Source organism: Ranitomeya imitator, chromosome 2, assembly GCF_032444005.1.
Source record: "Ranitomeya imitator isolate aRanImi1 chromosome 2, aRanImi1.pri, whole genome shotgun sequence".
Taxonomy (NCBI): Eukaryota; Metazoa; Chordata; class Amphibia; order Anura; family Dendrobatidae; genus Ranitomeya; species Ranitomeya imitator.
This window is the reverse complement of record NC_091283.1, coordinates 311,548,723-311,570,673: the sequence shown is the minus strand read 5'-3', so window position 1 is coordinate 311,570,673 and position 21,951 is coordinate 311,548,723. Positions and strand designations below refer to the sequence as shown.

Here is a 21,951-nt window from a genome sequence, read left to right as displayed (position 1 = left end):
TCTAGATAACTGTTATTTCCTGCAGAGACTAGCCCTGGCTGGAAGAAGTGATGGCGGTCTTTGCTGGATGAAAAAAAAGCAAAGATGAAGGACTTCACCTAGAGACGTCACTTGTGAGTCAGTGTGTTACCTGTACACTGACACTATATACTGTATGCTATATACAGTGGTCATGTGTATAATGTCACCAGTTGTCACTGTATTACCTTTACACTGACACTATATACAGAGCTCCTGTGTATAATGTCATTGATCACTGTATAACCTGTACAATATATACAATTCTCGTGTGTATAATGTCACCGGTAATCACTGTATTACCTGTACACAGACACTGCATACCAAGTACAAATCCCCTGTGTATAATGGCATTTATAGTGATATTAGTATTGTGTTTTTTTATTAATTTATTATTATACATTTTTTATAGCGCCATTTATTCCATGGCGCTTTACATGTGAATACGGGGCAAATATAGACAAATACATTAAACATGAGCAGATAACAAGGCACACGAGTACATAAGGAGGGAGGACCCTGCCCGCGAGGGCTCACAGTCTGCAGGGGGTGGGTGAGGATACACTAGGAGAGGGAAGAGCTGGCTGTACGGCTGTTCAGTAGGTTGAGGATCACTGCAGGCTGTAGGCTTGTCGGAAGAGATGAGTCTTCAGGTTCTTTTTGAATGTTTCTATGGTAGGCGCAAGTCTGATGTGTTGGGGTAGAGAGTTCCAGAGTATGGGGGAAGCACGGGAGAAGTCTTGGATGCGGTTATGGGAAGAAGAGATGAGAGGGGAGTAGAGAAGGAGGTCTTGGGAGGATCGGAGGTCGCGTGTAGGTAGGTACCGGGAGACCATGTCACAGATGTATGGAGGAGACAGGTTGTGGATGGCTTTGTATGTCAGTGTGAGGGTTTTGAACTGGAGTCTCTGGGCGATAGGAAGCCAGTGAAGGGCTTGACACAGGGGAGAGGCTGGGGAATAGCGGGGGGACAGGTGGATTAGTCGGGCAGCAGAGTGTAGGATGGATTGGAGTGGTGCCAGAGTGCTAGAGGGGAGTCCAGAGAGTAGGAGGTTGCAGTAGTCGAGGCGGGAGATGATAAGGGCATGCACTAGCGTTTTTGCAGTGTTGCGGTCAAGGAAAGCACGGATCCGGGAAATATTTTTGAGTTTGAGACGACAGGAGGAGGCAAGGGCTTGGATATGTGGCTTGAAAGAGAGGGCAGAGTCGAGGATCACCCCGAGGCACCGGGCGTGTGGGACTGGGGATAGTGAGCAGCCATTGACATTGATGGATAGGTCTGGTGGAGGGGTAGAGTGAGATGGGGGAAAGATGATGAATTCTGTTTTGTCCATGTTCAGTTGTAGAAAGCGAGCAGAAAAGAAGGCTGAAATGGCAGACAGACAGTGCGGGATTTTGGTAAGCAAGGAGGAGAGGTCAGGTCCGGAGAGGTAGATCTGCGTGTCGTCAGCGTAGAGATGGTACTGCATACCGTGGGATTCTATGAGCTGTCCCAGGCCGAAAGTGTAGATGGAGAAGAGTAGGGGTCCTAGAACAGAGCCTTGAGGAACACCGACTGACAAGGGGCGAAGTGAGGAGGTGGTGTGGGGGAGGGAGACACTGAATGTTCGGTCTGTCAGATATGACGAGATCCAGGAAAGGGCCAAGTCTGTGATGCCAAGGGATGAGAGGATTTGTAGCAAAAGGGAGTGATCTACAGTGTCAAAGGCAGAAGACAAGTCCAGGAGAAGGAGGACAGAGTAGTGTCGCTTGCTCCTGGCAGTTAGTAGGTCATTGGTGACTTTAGTTAGGGCAGTTTCAGTTGAGTGATGGGAACGGAAGCCTGATTGTAACCGATCAAAGAGGGAGCAGGAGGAGAAGTGGGAGGACAGTTCAAGATGGACGTGTTGCTCCAGCAATTTGGAGGCATAAGGGAGAAGAGATATTGGGCGATAGCTAGACACAGAGGATGGGTCGAGGGAGGGCTTTTTGAGGATGGGTGTGATCTTGGCATGCTTGAAGGATGAGGGAAAGACACCTGTTGTGAGTGAGAGGTTGAAGAGGTGCTTTAGGGTTGGGATGAAGACCGTGGAAAGGTTAGGGATGAGGTGGGATGGGAGCGGGTCAAGCGTGCAGGTGGTGAGGTGTGATCTTGACAGGAGGGTGGAGAGCTGATCTTCTGTCATGGTGGAGAAGCTGGTTTTGGAGGAGCAGGGTTGAGCAGCTAAGAGGGGCAGTGGGCGCTGTGGGCCAAAGCTTTCTCTGATCGTATCGATCTTCTGTTTAAAGAAAGAGGCGAAGTCATCAGCAGAAATGAGGGGGGAGGGAGGAGGTGCGGGGGGACGGAGTAGAGAATTGAAAGTGTTGAAAAGCTGTTTAGGGTAGTGGGACAGGGACGATATGAGGGATGAGAAGTAAGTTTGTTTTGCGGCAGTGAGCGCAGACTTGAAGCTGGCGAGGGACTGCTTGTATGCAGTGAAGTGGTCGGCAGAGTGGGATCGCTTCCATCTCCGCTCAGCAATCCTGGAAGCCCGTCTCAATTCTTTGGTCAGGCTGGTCAGCCAGGGCTGCCTGTTAATTGTACGAGTTTTACTATGCATGAGTGGGGCGGCCGAATCGAGTGTTGTTGTTATTGTGGTGTTATAAAAAGTGGCAGCAGCATCTGTGTCATGAAGGGAAGCTATGTCTGTGAGAGGGAGAAGGGACTCAGAGAGTGATTGTAAGTTGAGATGTTTGAGATTTCTGCGAGGGTGAGTGAGTTTGTGGAGTGGGGGTTGCACACTAGGAGAGGAGAGGGACGAGAATGTCAGTAGGTTGTGGTCAGACAGGGGGAGGGGTGTGTTAGTGAGGTTAGTAAGGGAGCAGAGGCGGGTGAAGATGAGGTCCAGCGTGTGGCCATCTTTGTGAGTGGCCTCAGAGGACCATTGAGTGAGGCCAAAGGAGGCAGTCAGTGATAAAAGTTTAGAGGTAGCTGAGGTGAAAGTGTCAATGGGGACATTGAAATCACCCATGATGATAGTGGGGATGTCAACAGAGAGGAAATGAAGTAGCCAGGTGGTGAAGTGGTCGAGAAAGGTGGAGATGGCTAGTTCTGGGGGGCGGTAGATGACAGCCAGCTGGAGGTTGGAGGGGGAATAGATGCGGACATAGTGCACCTCAAACGAGGGAAGAGTAGTGGAGGGTGGTAGCGGGATTTGAGTAAAGGAGCAGGTGTCGGACAGGAGCAAGCCAACTCCTCCACCGCGTTTGTTGCTGGGGCGAGGGGTGTGAGAGAGGTGGAATCCGCCATAGGAGAGCGCAGCTGGAGAGGCCGAGTCAGAGGGGGTGAGCCAGGTTTCAGTGAGGCCGAGGAAGGAGAGTTTGTTGGTGATGAAGAGGTCATGGATAAATGGCAGTTTGTTGCAGATGGAGCGTGCGTTCCATAGTGCTCCAAGTAGGGGGAGCTGGGGAGTGGGGGCTGGATGAATGGTTATGAGGTTGTCGTGGTTGGGAAAACGTGCGGAGGATCGTGGCAGGGGGTTAGAAACGAGTGTGGGGATGAATTGGGGAGGGCCGGGATTTGGGGATATGTCACCAGCAATGAGGAGTAACAGACAGATCATTAGAAGGTGGGAGCAGGATAGGACATGATGTGGCCGTGTGTGTCTGGAGAAAAAGGATTGTATGTGGAGGAACAGTTCTGAGGAGAAGGTGAGATGGCTGGGGAGTATGGAGGAAGAAATGACTAGTTCCTTACTAGGAGGAGGGATTGCAGGAGATTGTAAGAAGGAAAGTAGTATGGGGGTGAAAGAGAAAAGAAACCGAAACATTGTAGTGGTTGGTGTTCTGTTACCTTCCAGTCAATTCCAGTCCAATTCAGTCTAATTCAGAATCATAATTAAAAAGATGTAATTTAAAAGATGGAAGTTAAAAGATGATTTTCAGCAGACTGAGTCTATAGCAGACTCCTGCATGTGAATATATCCCCAGTTAAGGGCAATCAGGTGTGAATGAGGGGGTGGCTGGGTATGGGAGACCAGATGTAGAGAGTTAAGCAAAGGTCATAAAGTGAGGGAGGGGTAAGACTGACCACTCAAAGAGATGCCAGGATCACACAATGAGATACATCAAAGCAGGTCATGGAAAACAAGCTGATAGGTAAGAAAGCATACTAAAAGGATTATATGTGCTGCACCAAGACACTCAGATCCTGGGGAAGCATAGAAAAGCCAGTGCAATATACAGAGATATTCTGGAGCCAGGGAGAGCTGGGTAAAGTCAGTGCATACCATGGAAAATCAATGCAGTATACAGAGATATTCTGGAGCCAGGGAGAGCTGGGTAAAGTCAGTGCATACCATGGAAAATCAATGCAGTATACAGAGATATTCTGGAGCCAGGGAGAGCTGGGTAAAGTCAGTGCATACCATGGAAAATCAATGCAGTATACAGAGATATTCTGGAGCCAGGGAGAGCTGGGTAAAGTCAGTGCATACCATGGAAAATCAATGCAGTATACAGAGATATTCTGGAGCCAGGGAGAGCTGGGTAAAGTCAGTGCATACCATGGAAAATCAATGCAGTATACAGAGATATTCTGGAGCCAGGGAGAGCTGGGTAAAGTCAGTGCATACCATGGAAAATCAATGCAGTATACAGAGATATTCTGGAGCCAGGGAGAGCTGGGTAAAGTCAGTGCATACCATGGAAAATCAATGCAGTATACAGAGATATTCTGGAGCCAGGGAGAGCTGGGTAAAGTCAGTGCATACCATGGAAAATCAATGCAGTATACAGAGATATTCTGGAGCCAGGGAGAGCTGGGTAAAGTCAGTGCATACCATGGAAAATCAATGCAGTATACAGAGATATTCTGGAGCCAGGGAGAGCTGGGTAAAGTCAGTGCATACCTGTGGGAAGAGGAGAATTGATCAGTATTGTAGTATTCAGTCACTATGTGGTGGTAATATGTCGTCCGGTCATGATGTGGCGGTATTTATTCCTGGTATGTGCTATTATTTGGTCACTGTGTGGTGGAAATATGTGGTCTGGTCAGGGTGTGGTGATATTTGTTCCTTGTATGTGGTATTATTGATCACCATGTGGTGGTAATATGTGGTCTGGACATGGTGCGGTGGTATTTGTTCCTTGTATGTAGTATTATTCGGGCACTGTGGTGGTAACACGTGTTCTGGACATGATATGGCAGTCTTTGTTCCGTGTATGTGGTATATTATTATTATTATTATTATTATTATTATTTATTATTATAGCGCCATTTATTCCATGGCGCTTTACATGTGAGGAGGGGTATACATAATAAAACAAGTACAATAATCTTGAAAAATACAAGTCACAACTGGTACAGGAGGAGAGAGGACCCTGCCCGCGAGGGCTCACAATCTACAAGGGATGGGTGTTGGTCTCTATGTGTTGGTAATATGGTGTCTGGTCATAGTACGGTGGTATTTGTCCCTTGTATGTGATATTATTGGTCATTTTAAAAATTAAAAACTAAATAAAAATATACCTAAACTGTATTGGACATTTTTACAAATGTTTAATAGGTTAGAGTAGGGCACGGCCAAAAGAGTCTGCCTTGTCTTTGTGGCAGATTAGAAAAATATTTTGGCCAAAACAAAAGTTGCTGCTTGATATAGGTGTGATCTGGTGATGGGAGCTGTTAATGTGTGATTGGTGAGAAGTGGAGTTTTTCCAAGAGAGAGCGGTGGGACTGTGGACAGTTCAAGAGGTAGAGGTGGGGCTGGGGTGGAGCCTGGGTGGAGTATCAAGGGGGTCCTGAAAATTTTTCCAGTATGGGGCCGCGAAATTCTTAGTGGCAGCCCTGTTAAGCAATGCACCTGCTGTCTTTCAGAACTTTCTGAATTACATTTTTTTCTGATATCATTGGAAGGTTTATTGTGGTAAACCTTGATGACATTGTAATTTTTTCATCTGATTTGGATTCGCACTATGAGCATGTTTGTAATGCTTTGCAAAGACTCAGTAAAAATTATTTGTTTGCCAAATTAGAAAAATGTACTTTCTCTGTTCAGGAAATATCATTTCTGGGGTTAATCATATCTGCTGGAGGGTTTAAGATGGATCCTGGGAAGGTGCAAGCTATAATTGATTGGGTTCAACCTCACGATCTTAAAGCACTACAGCTTTTTTTTAGGATTCACCAATTATTATAGAAAATGTATTAGGGGTTTTTCACAGATCGTTAAACCTCTTACTGATCTCACATGTAAGGGGGTGGATCTAAAGGTTTGGTCCTCAGATGCGATTGAGGCCTTTAATAGACTCAGGGCTCCTACTCACTTGTGCGAGACTCGGATGAGTCTCGCATGTTAAAACCCGGTGCTGCTGCCGGCACTCAGATCGGAGCGTGCAGCCGCTTAGGAATACATGCAGCCGCACGCTTCGCTCTTCTGTGCCAGGTGCAGTGCCGGGTATTGCCATGCGAGACTCATCCGAGTCTTGCGCAAGTGAGTAGGAGCCCTTAAAGAGTGCTTCATGTCTGCTCCATTTTTGATTCAACCTGATCTTCAGAAACCGTTAATCGTAAAGGTGGATGCCTCAGGCTGGGGTGGGAGCTGTTTTGTCTCAAGGTCTTAAAACCCTGACAAACCTAAGGCCATGTGCTTTTTGGGTTTTTCCTAGGAAATTTTCATCTGCTGAGAGAAACTATGATGTTGTAAATCGTGAACTGCTTGCTGTCCTTCACGTTCAGGCTGGGGTCTAAGAATGTTAGGGCTAAAATAGTGCAGTTATAGAGGCGTTGGAGAGGGCAGAAATGGACATAGTGACTGACCTATCAGTAGAAAATCAAAAAAGGCTTAGGAGAGCCCAGGAAGTAGTTAATAAGTTACATTTGAAAAATGCGGAGAGGAGAGCTTTCCAGAAAACACAATTTTATGAGGATGAGGAAAAAGTGTGTCATTTACTCTCGGTGGTGTCGGTGGCACAGAAAGACTCCTCATATGTGGAAAAACTAAAGACGGAGGAAGGGGTAGTGTTGGAAACAACAGAAGGCATTTTGGGGGAATTCTATAAGCAGTTGTATACATCTGGGTTGGAGGCTTCATCAGAAAATATAAAGGATTTTCTTGTTAGGGCGAAACTTCATAGCATTAAGGATAGTGATAGAAATAGGTTGGAGGAGCCCATAACGGAAGAGGAGATTGAGGCCGCTATCATGTCAATGTCGAATAATAAGGCCCCTGGGGCAGATGGTCTCCGGGCAAAATTTATAAGCACTTAAGGGGGGTGACAGTGACCAAATTGAAGGCAGTCTTTGAGGAGGCACTGAAGGAAGGGGAATTACCAATGTCCTTGAGGGAGGCGGTGGTGGTGGTGGCTATTCCAAAGGAGGGTAAAGATCCGGAACTGGCAGAATCCTATAGGCCAATCTCATTGCTGATGGTGGATGTTTAGGTTCTTGCTAAGATTCTGGCTAACCGATTAACAAGTGTGGTTCAGGACCTTGTTCATCCTGATCAGTCTGGCTTTATGCCGAACAAGTCTACAGCGATAAACCTGCGTAGACTATTTTTGAATCTGCAGCTACTGTCAGACGACAGGGGTCGTAGGGTGGTGGTGTCACTGAATGTGCATAAAGCATTTAAAAGTGTTGAATGGGGCTATCTTTGGGAAGTCTTGAGGAGTTTTGGGTTTGGGCCAACTTTTGTATAATGGGTACAGTTACTGTATACATTTCCGACTGCTAGGATTAAGGTTAATGGGCAATTGTCTGACAGCTTTAGTCTTCACAGATGGACCAGACAGGGTTGTCCGCTGTTGCCGCTTCTTTTTGCGCTCGCTGTGGAACCCCTGGCTCAGACAATTAGGAATGCAGCTTCGGTCAAAGGTTCAGATATGGAGTGATAGAGGAGAAAATAGCTCTTTATGCGGATGACATGCTGCTTTTTTTTGAAGATTCTGGAGAGTCATTGTTGGGAGTGATGAATATCCTTAAGTTGTTCGGGAATCAAGCGGGCCTAGTAATCAATTGGGAGAAATCCAATATTCTGGCAGTGGATGGTAAGGAGGATGAGCTCGTGCTAATGGGGGAGGGAAGTAGACTGGCTGTGGTTCGACAGTTTAAATATTTGGGTATTCAGGTGTCACTTCCGCTCTCAAGCTACATAGATCTGAATTTGATCCTGCTGTTAGGTAAATTTAGGAATAAAATAGGGGCATGGGGTAGACTATGTCTCTCAGTGGTGGGGAGAATAAATCTGATCAAGATGATTCTGATGCCCCAGACGGATATCCTTGTGGATTATATATGTGTAAAAGGGGGGACAAGAGGAGTTGTGTTGAATATTTACAGGGACCTACTGTATACATTTTTACAAAGTTACCCGATCAAAGCAAAAGAGAAATGGGAAGTAGAGGTGGGAAGAATAGAGGAGGATAAATGGGAGGAAATATTAGAATATATACCCAAACTGCCACTAAGCGAGTTAGCCAGACTTTCACAAATATATGTACTCCATAGAGTATAAAGGACGCCAGATAGATTGTACAAAGCTGGTTTGAGACAGACTTCGGAATGTCCTAGGTGTCAGGCTGAGGGCAGGGATTTTATATATGCTTTGGCAATGTCCAAAACTAAATACATTTTGGTTGGAAGTGGGTGCTGCAATTGGTAGGATATATAAATGTAGAATTGAGAGGGATCCTGTGGTGTGTATTTTGGGATACGTGGAGGAGATCCGGCTACTTACCGGTAATTGTCATAAGCTGGCAATAGCCAGGTTATTATATATTGCAATAAAACTAATCGCTAGATATTGGATAAATGAAGAACCACCGACAGTGCGGGAATTTTATAGACAGTCTGACATAATTGTAGTAATAGAAAAATGTATTTATGCCAAAAGGAAAAAGGTAATACTTTTGAAATATTGTGGAAACCCTGGGTGGAGAGATGATGAAACCAGAAAATCTGTGTTATATTAATGTAAATTACTGTTAAAATGCTGTTTGTGTGCATTAATAGGGGTGTGGGGGAGGTGTAGGGAGATATTTTGTCATATCTGTATTTTTAACTTTTGACAAATTGACTTAGTCTGATGTTTTGTATTTATTAATTAATAAAAATGTATCTGATTAAAAAAAAAAAAAATGTTAGGGCTGACGCTTGGTCACACAGCATCGATTCAATTTCTCCTCCAGAAAAGCCTTCCTCCGTTCTTCCTCTGGGTATAGTAATTTCTATGGTATCCTCAGAATTGGAAGCTTAGAGTGGCCAAGTGCAGTCTTTGGCTCCTTCTGTTACTCCTGGAGCTAAATTATTTGTGCTTGTGTATCTCAGATTGTCTGTTGCAAGAGATTCATTATTCTATCTTGACTGGTCACCTTGGGGTCACTGCTGCACAGAAAGCTATATGTAGACTGTTTTGGTGGCCATCCGTGCTTAACGACATTATCCGCTTGTGAGGTTTGCGCACGCGCTAAAGTTTGTCATAACCAGCCAGCTGGGGAATTGGCTCCATTGCCTGTTCCAGAAAGACTGTGGACTCATTTGCCCATGGATTTCATCACCAATTTGCCTTTGTGTATTGGGAAACCCGTTATTTGGGTAGTGATTGACTGATTCAGTAAACAAGCTCACTTAGTTCCGTTATCAGGTTTACCTAATGCTGAGATGCTTTCCTGGTTCTTCATCAATCATGTGGTGAGATTGCATGGCATTCCTTTGGACATTGTATCTGATAGGGGGTGCAGTTTCTCTATCAATTCTGGAGAGCATTTTTGTAAGAGATTGGGGATTGACCTGTCGTTTTCCACTGCTTACCATCCTCAAACTAATGGTCATTGGAGCAAATTCTAAGGTGTTTTGTTATGAGTCAGCAGGAGGACTAGTCCTCATTCTTACCTCTTGCTGAATTCACCTTTAACAGTCGGGTTAACCAGTCTACTGGAGCCTCGCCTTTTTTTGTAATTATGGTTTTCATCCTCATTTTGGTGAATTGTCGAGGATGAGTTCTGATTGTTCGAGAGTAGAGATTGCTATACAAAAACTGGGGGTTGTCTGTAGAGAGATTTAGAGGAATATTGAGGTGGTCCAGTGTTGCCAGAAGCAGAAGGCCAATAGGAAACATTCAGTGGGTCCAATATTCAAGGTTGATGATAAGGTCTTGCTTTCTTCCAAAAAAATTACATTGAAAGTGCCTTCAGCCAAGTTGGGTCCTAAGTTTATTGGTCCATATGAGATTTTGGAGGTTGTTAACCCAGTGGCTTTCAGATTAAAACTCCCTCCATCTTTTTGCATTCCAAATGTATTTCATAAATCACTGCTGAAAACGTTTGTCCCTTCCGTTTTGGCTTCTTCATCTCCACCTCCACCGGTTTCTGTCAATGACAGTTTTGAGTTTGAAGTTCAAAGGATTGTTGATTCCCAGAAAGTCCGTAATTCCTTCAGTACCACATTCATTGGAGAGGTTACGGTTCGGAAGAGAGATCTTGGGTCCCTGCTCGAGCTATCGATGCCAATCGTCTGGTCAGGGCCTTCCATCATAGTATTCCTGGGAAACCTGGGGTCCAGTGGCCTCCATAGAAGAGAGGGTACTGTCACGATTTCTCTGCTCAGTGAATGATTGCTATGCTGTTCCTGGGGCTTTTATTCTGCTGTGTGGTGCTTTGCAGCAGAGGAAATTGTAAAGCTAAGTTGTGTTATTACCGTTACTGGTGGGGAGAAGGACCCACTTTGGGCGTTAGAGGAGTGCAAGGTCAGGCTCATGTTTGAGAATACGGTGACTAGTCCTCCCTCCTACCATTGGGTTGCTATATATATATTGTGACATTATCACCGACCAATCCTTTTTTTTTAAAGTGAACCAATGGCTTAAGCATAGGCTTTTGCCCAGCTGATCCAGACCCTCACTGAGGAGGTTAAGGAGCTGCGGTGTCAGGTGGTACAGCAGCTTCAGCAGTTGTCAGGGTTCTGGGTCTCGACTCATGTGCAGGCTCAAACGGAACCCATGATATCTCTCCTTGACAGGTTCTCTGGAGGGAGAGATATATTTTTGTTTTTTTACGAGGCCTGTATGTTATATTTCAGACTCTGCCTTCATTCTTCGTGTAGTGATGAAGAGGGTGTGGGGATTATAGCCTTCCTATTCAAGGGTGGTCCCCAATCCTGGGCCTTCTCCCTGCTGACCGATTCACCATCTCTGCGGTCAGTGGGCGAGTTTTTTGCGGCATTGGTGCTGGTGTATGGGGATCCTGATGGCGTCTCCCTGACTGAGTCTAGACTCCAAAGATCAAGCCAAGGGGCTGGCCAGCTGAAGAGCACTACTCAGAGTTTAGGAGGTGGGCCACTGACACGTAGTGGAACAACCCTGCACTTAGGAGTCTTTTTTTGTTAGGGTCTGTCACTGAGGCTGCAGGATACTCTGGTGCAGTATGCTACTCCAGGGTCATTGAAGGCCACCATGGACCTTGCCATCCAGGTGGATAGATGCCTCAGGGAGAGACATACACTGAATCAACCGCCTGTTGTTCTTTCTGGGGTGGAGGACACACCGGTGCAGATGGACAAACCTATGCAGGTGGGATCAGTATCTTCTCAAACTGGGTTGCCTGCGGTTTCACTGTGGTATGGGGGCATGTTTCTACTGTGGACTTACGGGTCACTACATCAATGTCTGCCCACCTCTTGCCAAAGTATGTTCTCCATCTCATAAGCTGAGTCCCCCTGGTCGTGTAGAGGGAGGCAACCAGGGTGTGTATATTTCCTCCATCTTTATGTCTGTGTACCATTCATGCTGAAGTGGTGGTTGGCGGGGTTACTGAGACAGTTCCTGTGCTTATGGATAGTGGAGGGGGAGTCAATTTGGTGGATTCTCGCTTTGTCCAGACACATGGTCTGTTGAGTAAGACGCTGGCGAGACCCCTAAGCGTTCAGGCAATTGAGTCTGTCCCACTTAGCCAGGGGAGAGTGACCCAAGTTGTAGATAATATTAACCTGCATATAGGGACTCATCACGAAGAGTCCCTGTCGTGCTACATCTTGGAAAGTAGGCCAACTCTCATTGTCTTAGGCTTCCCTTGGTTGAAGAAACACAACCGGGTCATAAATTGGTGGTCCAGGGAAGTAGTCAGCTGGGACCAATTGTGCAAGGACTACTGCATGGGAGCTACTATATCTGCCGTCCTCTTTAAACCTACCCCTTCTTCTCTGGAGGCAGAGCAGAGGTGCTGCCAGGGGGTATGGGTAAGACTCAACCCTAACCACAAATAAACCCTGAGTCTCGGAATCCTTTTAGGAGGAGGCGTCAGGGGAGGGTGGTGGTTAACTCTGTATGTAGTGAGGGTAAGAGTTTGGCGACACAGGGGGACGCCTCTGCTGTTGGTTCCTCAAAGAGTTCACCATCCCTTGGCAAATGCATGCGTGGAAATAAACATTCAGGTCCAGATCTGTGTGTGAATGAATATGTGTGGGTGTGCATCAAAAACATCAGGTGGAAGTATGCTTCTGGTACCTGGAGTTCTAGGGTGATCGGGCCATATCGAGTGTTGGCTATTCCCATCATGGGGACTTTCCAGCTGGAGTAACCCCCAGTAATGCATATACACAGCGTATTCTACAGGTCAGTGCTCTGGAGATTTGTGGCGCTTCCGGAGCCTACGTTATTGCCATCTCCACTGGGCTACGTTTGGCATAAACCTGAGGTTCAGGAGACTGCAGAGGTGAACTCTGGTGGATCGAGGTGTCCTCACCGTACATCATTTCCGATGTTGAGGGTCCAGGGGCCCCTCATTGAAAGAGGGGGTACTGTCACAATCCATTTTTGGATTTGTGGCAGCTCTGATTCCACTCTGTTTTAAATGTAGCTTTTTTCTTTTCAGGACCAGTGGGGGTGAATCTCAGTTATCCCTCGCTGGCAATTTGCTTTAATTGCAGAGGTGCTAGGTCAGCTGATGTGGGTGGTGACCACTCCCTCTGTCCTTTAAATGGTCACCTGATCCATCAGCTGACTGTCGGTGATAGAGCAATCTACAGTGACCAAGCCTGGAGTAAGGAGCTTGCTGGCTACAGAGGTGTATCAGCTGGTTTTGTGAGTTCAGGATCCTGGTGCCTTTATTCTGCTGTGCAGTGCTTTGCAGCAGAGGAAATTGTAAAGCTAAGTTGTGTTATTCCCCGTCAGTCTCATGTATGTCACTGTCCCTTGTGTTGTACTATCTGCAGTGGGGAGGCTAGCGCCCTTGCCGGCCAGTGTACTAGACAGGACAGTGTGAGGTGACAGCGAGGGATTAGGTTCCTGACGGCAGTGGGGAGAAGGACCCAGTTAGGGCGTTAGGAAGTGCAGGGTCAGGCTCAGGTTTGAGCAGGAAGTGACCAGTCCTCATTTCCCTTCCTCACCCCTTTACCATCCCCTTGTGTGTCGTGCCATCTGCCGACCAATCCCCCATTTCCCCCCCCGGTTGGGTCGCTATATATATTGTGACACTCTTGTTATTGACCCTGGACTGTGGCCTGATTTACTCCTTTGTCTTTTCCCTTGGTTATCTACCTACTCTCTCGGTATTGACCCCGGAACATCTGACTCTTCTGCCTCACGGCCTGTCTGTGAGTAGTGACTAGCGTCATACTCTGGCAAAATATGTTTCTAGAGCTGCAGTAAAATAAGATGTTGTCCTCATCATGAAGTAGTAATTTCTCATGTCATGTGTAACGAATATCTCCTGCAGTATTACTAATGCTGATTCCAATGTTGGTAAATGAGACGACAATTGGCGTTATGGAAGATGAGTCTATGAGAAACATATTCAGCTGCCGACTCCGAGGAAGAATCTGCTTGTTGTCTGTGGCCTAAAATATATAGGTTTTATTAGTAGACGGAAAGAAGAAAACTACTGTAAAGTAATAAAAACACCTTTGCTGCTTGAGTCCTTGCCAGTCTCTGTATTTCCTGGTCATTCCCAATGAACTCGGGATTCCTACAGCCAATCAGTTGCCGAAGCAGTGAGTAACATAGCTAGTGATTGGGAGCATGGAGATGTCTTAGCAATTTTCTTTGAGTTTATAGAAGACTAGAGAGTACAACATCTACACCTTCTAACTCCAGATATGTTTCCCCTTATTACCTCTAGTAATTGTATTATTACACTGAATTCTTTATAATGATCCATCTGCTCATCTTCTCATTCAGATCTCTGCAATATCAGATCTTCTCAGTGGACATCTAACTATCCATCAAGGATACATATGGACAGAGACAAGATGGCAGAGAGAATATTACACCTCACCCTAGAGATCCTATTCCGGCTTACTGGAGAGGTGAGAGATTCTGATGACGTCACATTACATCATTCTTATCTATGGGAATAACAGATGGATGGAACTGGAGAAGTGAGGACTCTGGAAATGTCTATAGTGAGATTTATTAATGTGTTTCTCCATAACCAGGATTACACAATAGTGAAGAAGACCTCTAGTGGACGCTATCGGGACCCTGTGTCAGATGGATGGGGAAGACCTTTGATCCCAATCACAGGGCCTCAATCTCACCCCCTGATGCATGAGGACATCAATGACCAGAAGATTCTAGAACTCACCTACAAGATGATTGAGCTGCTAACTGGAGAGGTGACACTGCTGGGACATTATACAGTAACGCTATGAAGGGATTGGGGGATGACGGTATCATTGTATGTGTCAGGTTCCTATAAGGTGTCAGGATGTCTCAGTCTATTTCTCCATGGATGAGTGGGAGTATTTAGAAGGACACAATGATGTATACAAGGATGTCATGATGGAGGTTCTCCAGCCCCTCACATCACCAGGTAATAGACAGGACTAAATACACATGGCCTATAATTATCTGTATGTATAGAATAAATTCAGTTCACGTATGTGTTTCCTCCAGATCTATCCAGTAGGAGGACAACACCAGAGAGATGTCCCCATCCTCTTTTTCCACAGGACTGTAAAGAAGAAGATCCCAATGTTCCTCAGGATCATCAGGTAGAAGAAGAGAATGTGTCATGAGATCTCCCCTATGATGTGTAGACGCTGTGAAGATCTTGTGCTCAGTCTTGTTTTATCTACCAGTATTATATGTTTTATACCTGTGTAGTGATAACAGTGGAGATGGCAGGATTAAAGCTTATTATAGATGTGATTTCTTCTTCTATGACTTTTACAATATTTGTTTCAGGGTGAAGATCTAACCCAGGTTGATATTACAGAGACATATGTGAGGGATGATGAGCGGTGTAAAATGAAGATTCTTACATATGACTATCCAGGTGAGTAGTAACTAGAGATGAGCAAATTTTTTGGGAAAACGATCGCCAAACATAAATTCAACACGAATATGGCACATTCGGATTTGTGATCAGAAACACGAGTATAGCATTCTAAATCTTTTTTTTTCACTAGCTAAATGTGAAACAGCATGCCATATTCCACTTTGTCACTTAGTGCTGTGTTGACATTGTTCTGTGATTTGAGCAGTTGTGGTTGAAGAAATATTTTGGGTGGGCAGTTGCTAGCATGATTCACAATGCCATATCTCACCTTGTTATTTAGTGGTGGTGAAATTCAACAGTGTCCATAGCTCATGCACATTAAAAAAATATATGATTTCTCAGTCCCCCATGACAGCATCACGGAGAGAGGGGATCCGCCCTTCAGGGACAGGAAACCTACAGATAAAATTTCGGTACCTCTCCCTTGCATCAGTTGGTTTCCTGTCCCTGATGGGTAAACCTTCAGTGTGCAGTACCTGGGAAGAAGAGGCAGGAGCCAAAGATCTGGGGCACGCCTGTCGGGGTATTGGCAGCGGGGAGGCCCCTGCCACGGCTGGTGTGGTCCCCGAAGCCGCCACTGCTAGGACCGACGGGTCAGCGGGGTGAGCAGGGGGAACAGTGGCTGCCGCTCCGTAGAGGAGGCAGAGGCTATCGGGGTCCAGTCAGAGGCACATGAGAACGGTGCCAGAGGATGCAGGTGGAGCAAGATGTCTGCCAATCTGGAAACTGAGTATTCCTTCCGGGTCCCCGGGCGGGCGCATGGGCAGATGCGCTCCCCAAGTAACGCGGTGCAGGAGAGGACCGGAAGTGACGTCACACGCGCGGCAGATTTAAAAACTGCTGCAATAGAATATTCCTGGCTGAAAGTAGTCCCTCTTAAAATGGAGGACAGCGACCAGCAGCAGCCGAAGCCACAGTCTAGGTAGCAGCAGCACCGCCGCCACAAACAGTCAGATGGGCAGAGAGATCGAGGGAAAAAGCCGGTCCAGTAGCCACTCTACGCAGCGCAGCAGATCTGTGCAGTGATGAGCAAGTCACCTTCCGTGGATGATTTCCTACAGGATCCTATCCCTCCTCCAGAACCGGTACCTGCAACCACATCCACTGGTGAGTGACCTTTAAGAAAGTTCACCATTGTAATGTGGGCCCCTTCTCTTCCCCTTATTAGGGAAGGAAGAGACCGGGTAAAATGAAAAACAGGAGTTGTCCCACCTGTAAAAGAGCGTTGCCGGAATCCTGGAGCAAGAAGCTTTGCAACTCTTATACACAAAAAATACTTTGTGAGGAAACACCGGATTTTGCTTCGAAACTTAGATCTGTAATCAGATCAGAGGTCCAGAGTGCCCTTTCATCCCCAAAACAAGGGGATAAAGCTTAAAAAAGGGATACTGTAATTTCCTTCCAATCTGACCCCTCTTCCTTGGGGGAAATAGACTCAGATATGTCAGACTCCTCTTCAACCTTGGATGAGGGAATGGGGGGCGGCATTGTTTTTCCCTGGATGAGGTAGACATGTTAGTTAAGGCAGTTACATCTGCTATGGGGGTAATGGACCCTCGTCCTAATAAATCTGTCCCGGATATTATGTTTGGAGGATTGGGCCAAAAGAAACGCAGGGTGTTTCCACGTCATGCGAATATCCAGGCCTTAATTAAAAAAGAATGGGGGAGGCCAGATAGGAAGAATTGTTTGGTACCTTTCCCTTGAAAGGAAATATCCCTTTGTAGAGGAAGCATCCACAACTTGGGACAAGGCCCCTAAACTGGACCTTGCTGTCCCTAAAGCCTCTAAGGTATTTGCCCTCCCCTTCGAGGACATGGGTACACTTAAAGACCCCTTGGACAAAAAAGCCGATACCTTTCTTAAAGGGGATTGGGAGTCAGCAGGGGGAAACCTTAGGCCAGCTATAGCGGCAACATGTACCTCCAGATCCCTAATGATATGGGTGGACCAGCTGGAGAAACAACTGAGGGAAGGGGTACATAGGAATAAAATCTTAGAATCCATTCCCATGATAAGAGGTGCAGCGGCCTTTCTGGCAGATTCGTCGGCTGACTCTGTCCGATTATCATCCAAATCCGCAGCCCTCTCAAATGCAGACCGGAGAGCTTTATGGCTTAGGCCGGTTTCACATTAGCATTTGCATGAGCTGCGGAGGGCTGCGGACTTCCTCCGTGAAGCCCCGTCCTCGGCCGCACCTCCGCCGCTATCTCCGCCTACTTCTGCATGCGGCCGGCATGCGGCCTGCATACCTATCTTTAACATTAGATACGCAAGTCGTGCGGCTGTATGCGGATGCTTCCGCAGGCGTCGTTTTGAAGATGCGGCGACCAGCATAGAACGCAGCTTGTAGCAATTATTTTTTCTCCGCATCGTCAAAACGACGCATGCGGAAGCTTCCGCATACAGCCGCACAACCTGCGTACCTAATGTTAAAGATAGGTACGCAGGCCGCATGCTGGCCGCATGCAGAAGTAGGCAGAGCTAGCGGCGGAGGTGCGGCCGAGGGCGGGGCTTCACGGAGGAAGTCCGCAGCCCTCCGCAGCTCATGCAAATGCTAATGTGAAACTAGCCTTATATGTTGGCCAGGGGACTTAACAAAATTTAAATTATGCTCGATCCCATATGAGGGCCAATATTTATTCGGAGAAACACTAGATGATATCCTCCAAAAAGCCAGGAATAAGAAAAAGGGATTCCTGAACCTAGAACCTGTCATTTAAATGGTCCTTTCAGAGCAAAAGTTTTTTCATAAAAAAAAAAACCCAGAGAGAGCAAAACAGATGGGATGAGGAGGAGAAGAAAAAAAGAGGGTTCCTCTTTGGAAGTTCTTCCCAAGACAAAAAACCCTCAAAGTGAAAGTTAAAGGGGGAAGATTAACCCCTTTCCTTCTGGCCTGGGAAAAAATCTCAAACAGCCCTTGGATCTTAAATCTAATCAGGTCTGGCATGCGGATAGACTTTTTCTCTCTCCCCCCTCAAAATTACGTGATGACTCACCTAAGATCTTCTATACGGGAACAAAAGGCCTTAGAAAGCGAGGTCATGAACCTGGTGGAAAAATCAGTTCTCCAGATAGTCCTTCCTCAAGAGATGGGAAAGGGTTTCTACTCCCCATTATACCTAGTATCAAAACCAGATGGCACTTATCGGACAATAATAAACTTACCGAAACTGAATGGATACTTCAAAAATCAAAGATTCAAGATGGAATCCATAAACTCCATCATCAAAATACTATTCCCGAACTGTTTTATGACCGTCTTGGATCTTAGCGACACGTACTATTACGTCCCCATGCATGAACAGACCCGGAAATTCCTCAGAATAGCAGTTTCCATAAGAGGGGAAATAAGGGAATTCCAATACAGGGCCCTTCCCTTCGAAATATCTATAGCCCCCCGCGTATTCACAAAGCTTATAGCAGAAATGATGGGGCATCTGAGGGAACAGGACATTCTTAAAATTCCCTATTTGGACGATTTTTTAATGGTGAGCGACTCGGCCCAACAATGCAGAGAGCAGTGGGACAGAGTAATGAGAACCCTAGGGAACCTTGGCTGGCTTCTAAATTTGAATAAATCAAGGCTGGAGCCCAGCAGAGTACAAGAATTCCGTTGGACGCCCAAAAACAAGAGAGTCGCCTCCCAGTTCACAAAAAAGAGAAAATTATCCATGTAGTGACAAAAGCCTTACGGAACCCCTCCATGACACTGAGGGAAGCCATGTCACTACTGGGATCCCTATCCACCTGTCTGCCAGCAGTCCAGTGGGCACAACTACACACAAGCGATCTCCAATGGGATATATTGGAAAATCAGCGAGCACTAAAAAGTCACTTAGAGGGTCACATAACTTTAAATTCTTCTTCTATTCATTCCCTACTGTGTTGGAAGGATATCAACAACCTATCCAGGGGGATTCCTTGGGTAACAAGAGTGTCCCACATAATTACTACCTATGCAAGCTCCACGGGATGTGGGGTTCACATGGACAACCGCGTTACTCAGGGAGAGTGGGGGAGCCAGGAACTAGGAGCTTCCTTGAACCAGAAAGAACTCATTGCTGTAGGTCACGCTCTGTCAAAATTTCTACCTTTTCTGCAAGGACATCATGTCCACATATTCTTGGACAATCAAGAAACGGTGTCTTCTATAAACCATCATGGGGAACCCAGGTACTGAGATCTGATGGACACCTCCTCCAGGATGCTCAGATTCGCGGAGGAAAACCTTCTGTCCCTTTCTGCATTACACATTCGGGGGTATATAATCAAAAAGCAGATTTTCTGAGCCTCACTCAGCTAAGGCAGTGCGCGTGGGTTTTAAATCAGTTAATTTTCGATCAGATTGCGAAGATGTGGGGAACCCCAGAGATATTTGCCAATTTCAACAACAAAAAGAGGCATTTTGCTCTCTGAATCCCAGTGGGAATCCTCGGGCCCTAGATGCCTTCACGATTCCATAGACTCACACCTTAACATATGCCTTTCCCCCGATCATCCTTATTCCAGCAGTCATACGGAAAGTCAGAGAAGACAAGACAAGGATGATACTTATAGCCCCTTTCTGGCCAAGAAGAAATTGGTTCTCCTGGCTGAGGATACTATCAGTCACCGAACCTAGAATCCTACCGGATCTCCCGGACCTTCTATCTCAGGGCTCGGTGTTACATCCTCAGATGGCAAACCTTCATTTAACAGCATGGAATTTGAACTAGAACTCTAGTGCCACCTATTGGAAGTAGCAATCCTACAAGTCAATGTTGACCCTTTAATGAGCCTTGTCACATGACTTAGGATAATAGCCAAACCAGAATCTCAATTTGCAGACCTAAGGTCCACCCAGAGTTGTAGGAAGGAAGGTTCTCTCTTTGTGTTTTTCTAGGGCCTAGAAAGGGACTCAATGCGTCCAAAAGTACCTTAGCAAGGAGGATAAGAGATGTGATAGCCTTGGCTTACTCATCCAGCAGGAATATTGTTCCAGAGGGCTTGATAGTTCATTCCACAAGGGCCATGGCAACCTCATGGGCAGAGAGTTCTGAGGTTTCGATAGAACAAATCTGTAAAGCGGCCATATGGTCATCACCTTCAACTTTTTTTTAAACACTATCGCCTAGACCTAGCCTCCGCCTCTGACTGTTCTTCAGGCTGTAGTCCCTCCCTAAAACTACAAATCTCTATAATTCTCTCTGTGGGGCTGTTATGGGGGACTGAGAAAAGCATAGTTACTTACCGATAACGGTATTTCTCAGAGCCCAAGACAGCACCCGCTTATTCCCACCCATCATGTGTGGTGAGCAAGTTTTACTGTTCATAGCGTGTTTTTGTATAGGCATGGTGTTTCTTCTAATAAGCAGTATTATAATGTATATATATTTCTATTGTTGTCATTAACCTGGAGGTCCTCTGATGCTCTGTAAAAAAAACTGATACGAGGGAGGGGTATCGCCCTTTTATCTCTAAGTTTCCTGTCCCTGAAGGGCGGATCTCCTCTCTCCTTTGTGCTGTCATGGGCTCTGAGAAATATCGTTATCGGTAAGTAACTATGCTTTTTTTTCTGTTGCGAAATGTGATACAGACCACCATAGCCCACATTGTCATTTTGTGGCGGTCATATTATTATAATTTATTTATTTATATAGCACCATTAATTACATACAGAGTTATAGATATCATTTACAGTACACAAATTTACAGTGACACACTGGTACAGAGGGGAGAGGACCCTGTCCTTGCGGACTTACATTCTATGGGATAATGGGGAAGAGACAGAAGGTTGGGGGTGCAGCAGCTCTGGTGGTGGTGAGGCGGCAGCTCGGGGGGTGGTGGTGAAGTGGCAGAATGGTTTTTGCAGGCTGTAGGCTTTCCTTAAGAGATGGGTTTTCAGGTTCCGTCTGAAGGATCCGAGGGTGGTGGATAATCGGACATGTTGACGCATGGAATTCCAGAGGATGGGGGACAGTCGGGAGAAATCTTGGAGGTGAACAAATAAGTGTGGAGGAGAGAAGGAGGTCTTGGGAGGATTATAGATTACGTGAGGGAAGATATTGGGAGATTAGTTCAGAGATATAAGGAGGGGACAGGTTGTGGATGGCTTTGTAGATCAGTGTTAGTAGTTTGAACTGGATTTGTTGGGGAATCGGGAGCCAGTGGAGAGATTTGCAGAGGGGAGAAACAGGGGAGTAGCGAGGAGAAAGGTGGATTAGCCGGGCAGCAGAGTTGAGGACAGACTGGAGTGGTGCAAGAGAGTTAGCGGGGAGGCGACAGAGGAGGGTGTTGCTGTAATCGAAGTGGGAGATGATGAGGGCATGCACAAGAGTTTTAGTAGATTGAGGGCTGAGTAAGGGACGGATTCTGGCAGTATCTGAGTTGGAGGCGACAGGAGGTGGCAAGAGTTTGGATGTGTGGTTTGAAGGATAGGGCAAAGCCTAGAGTTGCTCCGAGGCAGCGAATTTCAGGTGCGGGAGAGAGCATGATGCTGTTTACCATAATAGATAGATCGGGTCGGGGAGATACGCGAGATGGAGGAAAAATGATGAGTTCGATATTGTCTACATTGAGTTTTAGGAAGCGAGAGGTGAAGAAGGATATGGCTTATAGACACTCCGGGATTCTGGACAGCAGAGAGGTGACATCTGGGCCAGAGAGGTAGATCTGAGTGTCATCCGCATACAGGTGGTACTGGAAGCCATGGGACTTTGAGTT

The 21,951-nt window shown here is 46.2% G+C and overlaps 1 protein-coding gene across 3 annotated transcripts in view; it reads left to right on the top strand.

The window, feature by feature from the left end:
• The window catches only part of LOC138663409 (oocyte zinc finger protein XlCOF8.4-like), a 74,337-nt gene that overhangs the window by 19,135 nt on the left and 33,251 nt on the right, over positions 1–21,951 (top strand). For all 3 annotated transcript variants that reach the window (XM_069749602.1, XM_069749601.1, XM_069749600.1), the window contains 5 exons: positions 14,145–14,272; positions 14,402–14,581; positions 14,655–14,778; positions 14,862–14,959; positions 15,153–15,243. In XM_069749602.1, the coding sequence (XP_069605703.1) occupies positions 14,201–14,272; positions 14,402–14,581; positions 14,655–14,778; positions 14,862–14,959; positions 15,153–15,243 (565 nt within the window). In that variant the 5' untranslated portion in view covers positions 14,145–14,200. The remainder of the gene's footprint in view (positions 1–14,144; positions 14,273–14,401; positions 14,582–14,654; positions 14,779–14,861; positions 14,960–15,152; positions 15,244–21,951) is intronic.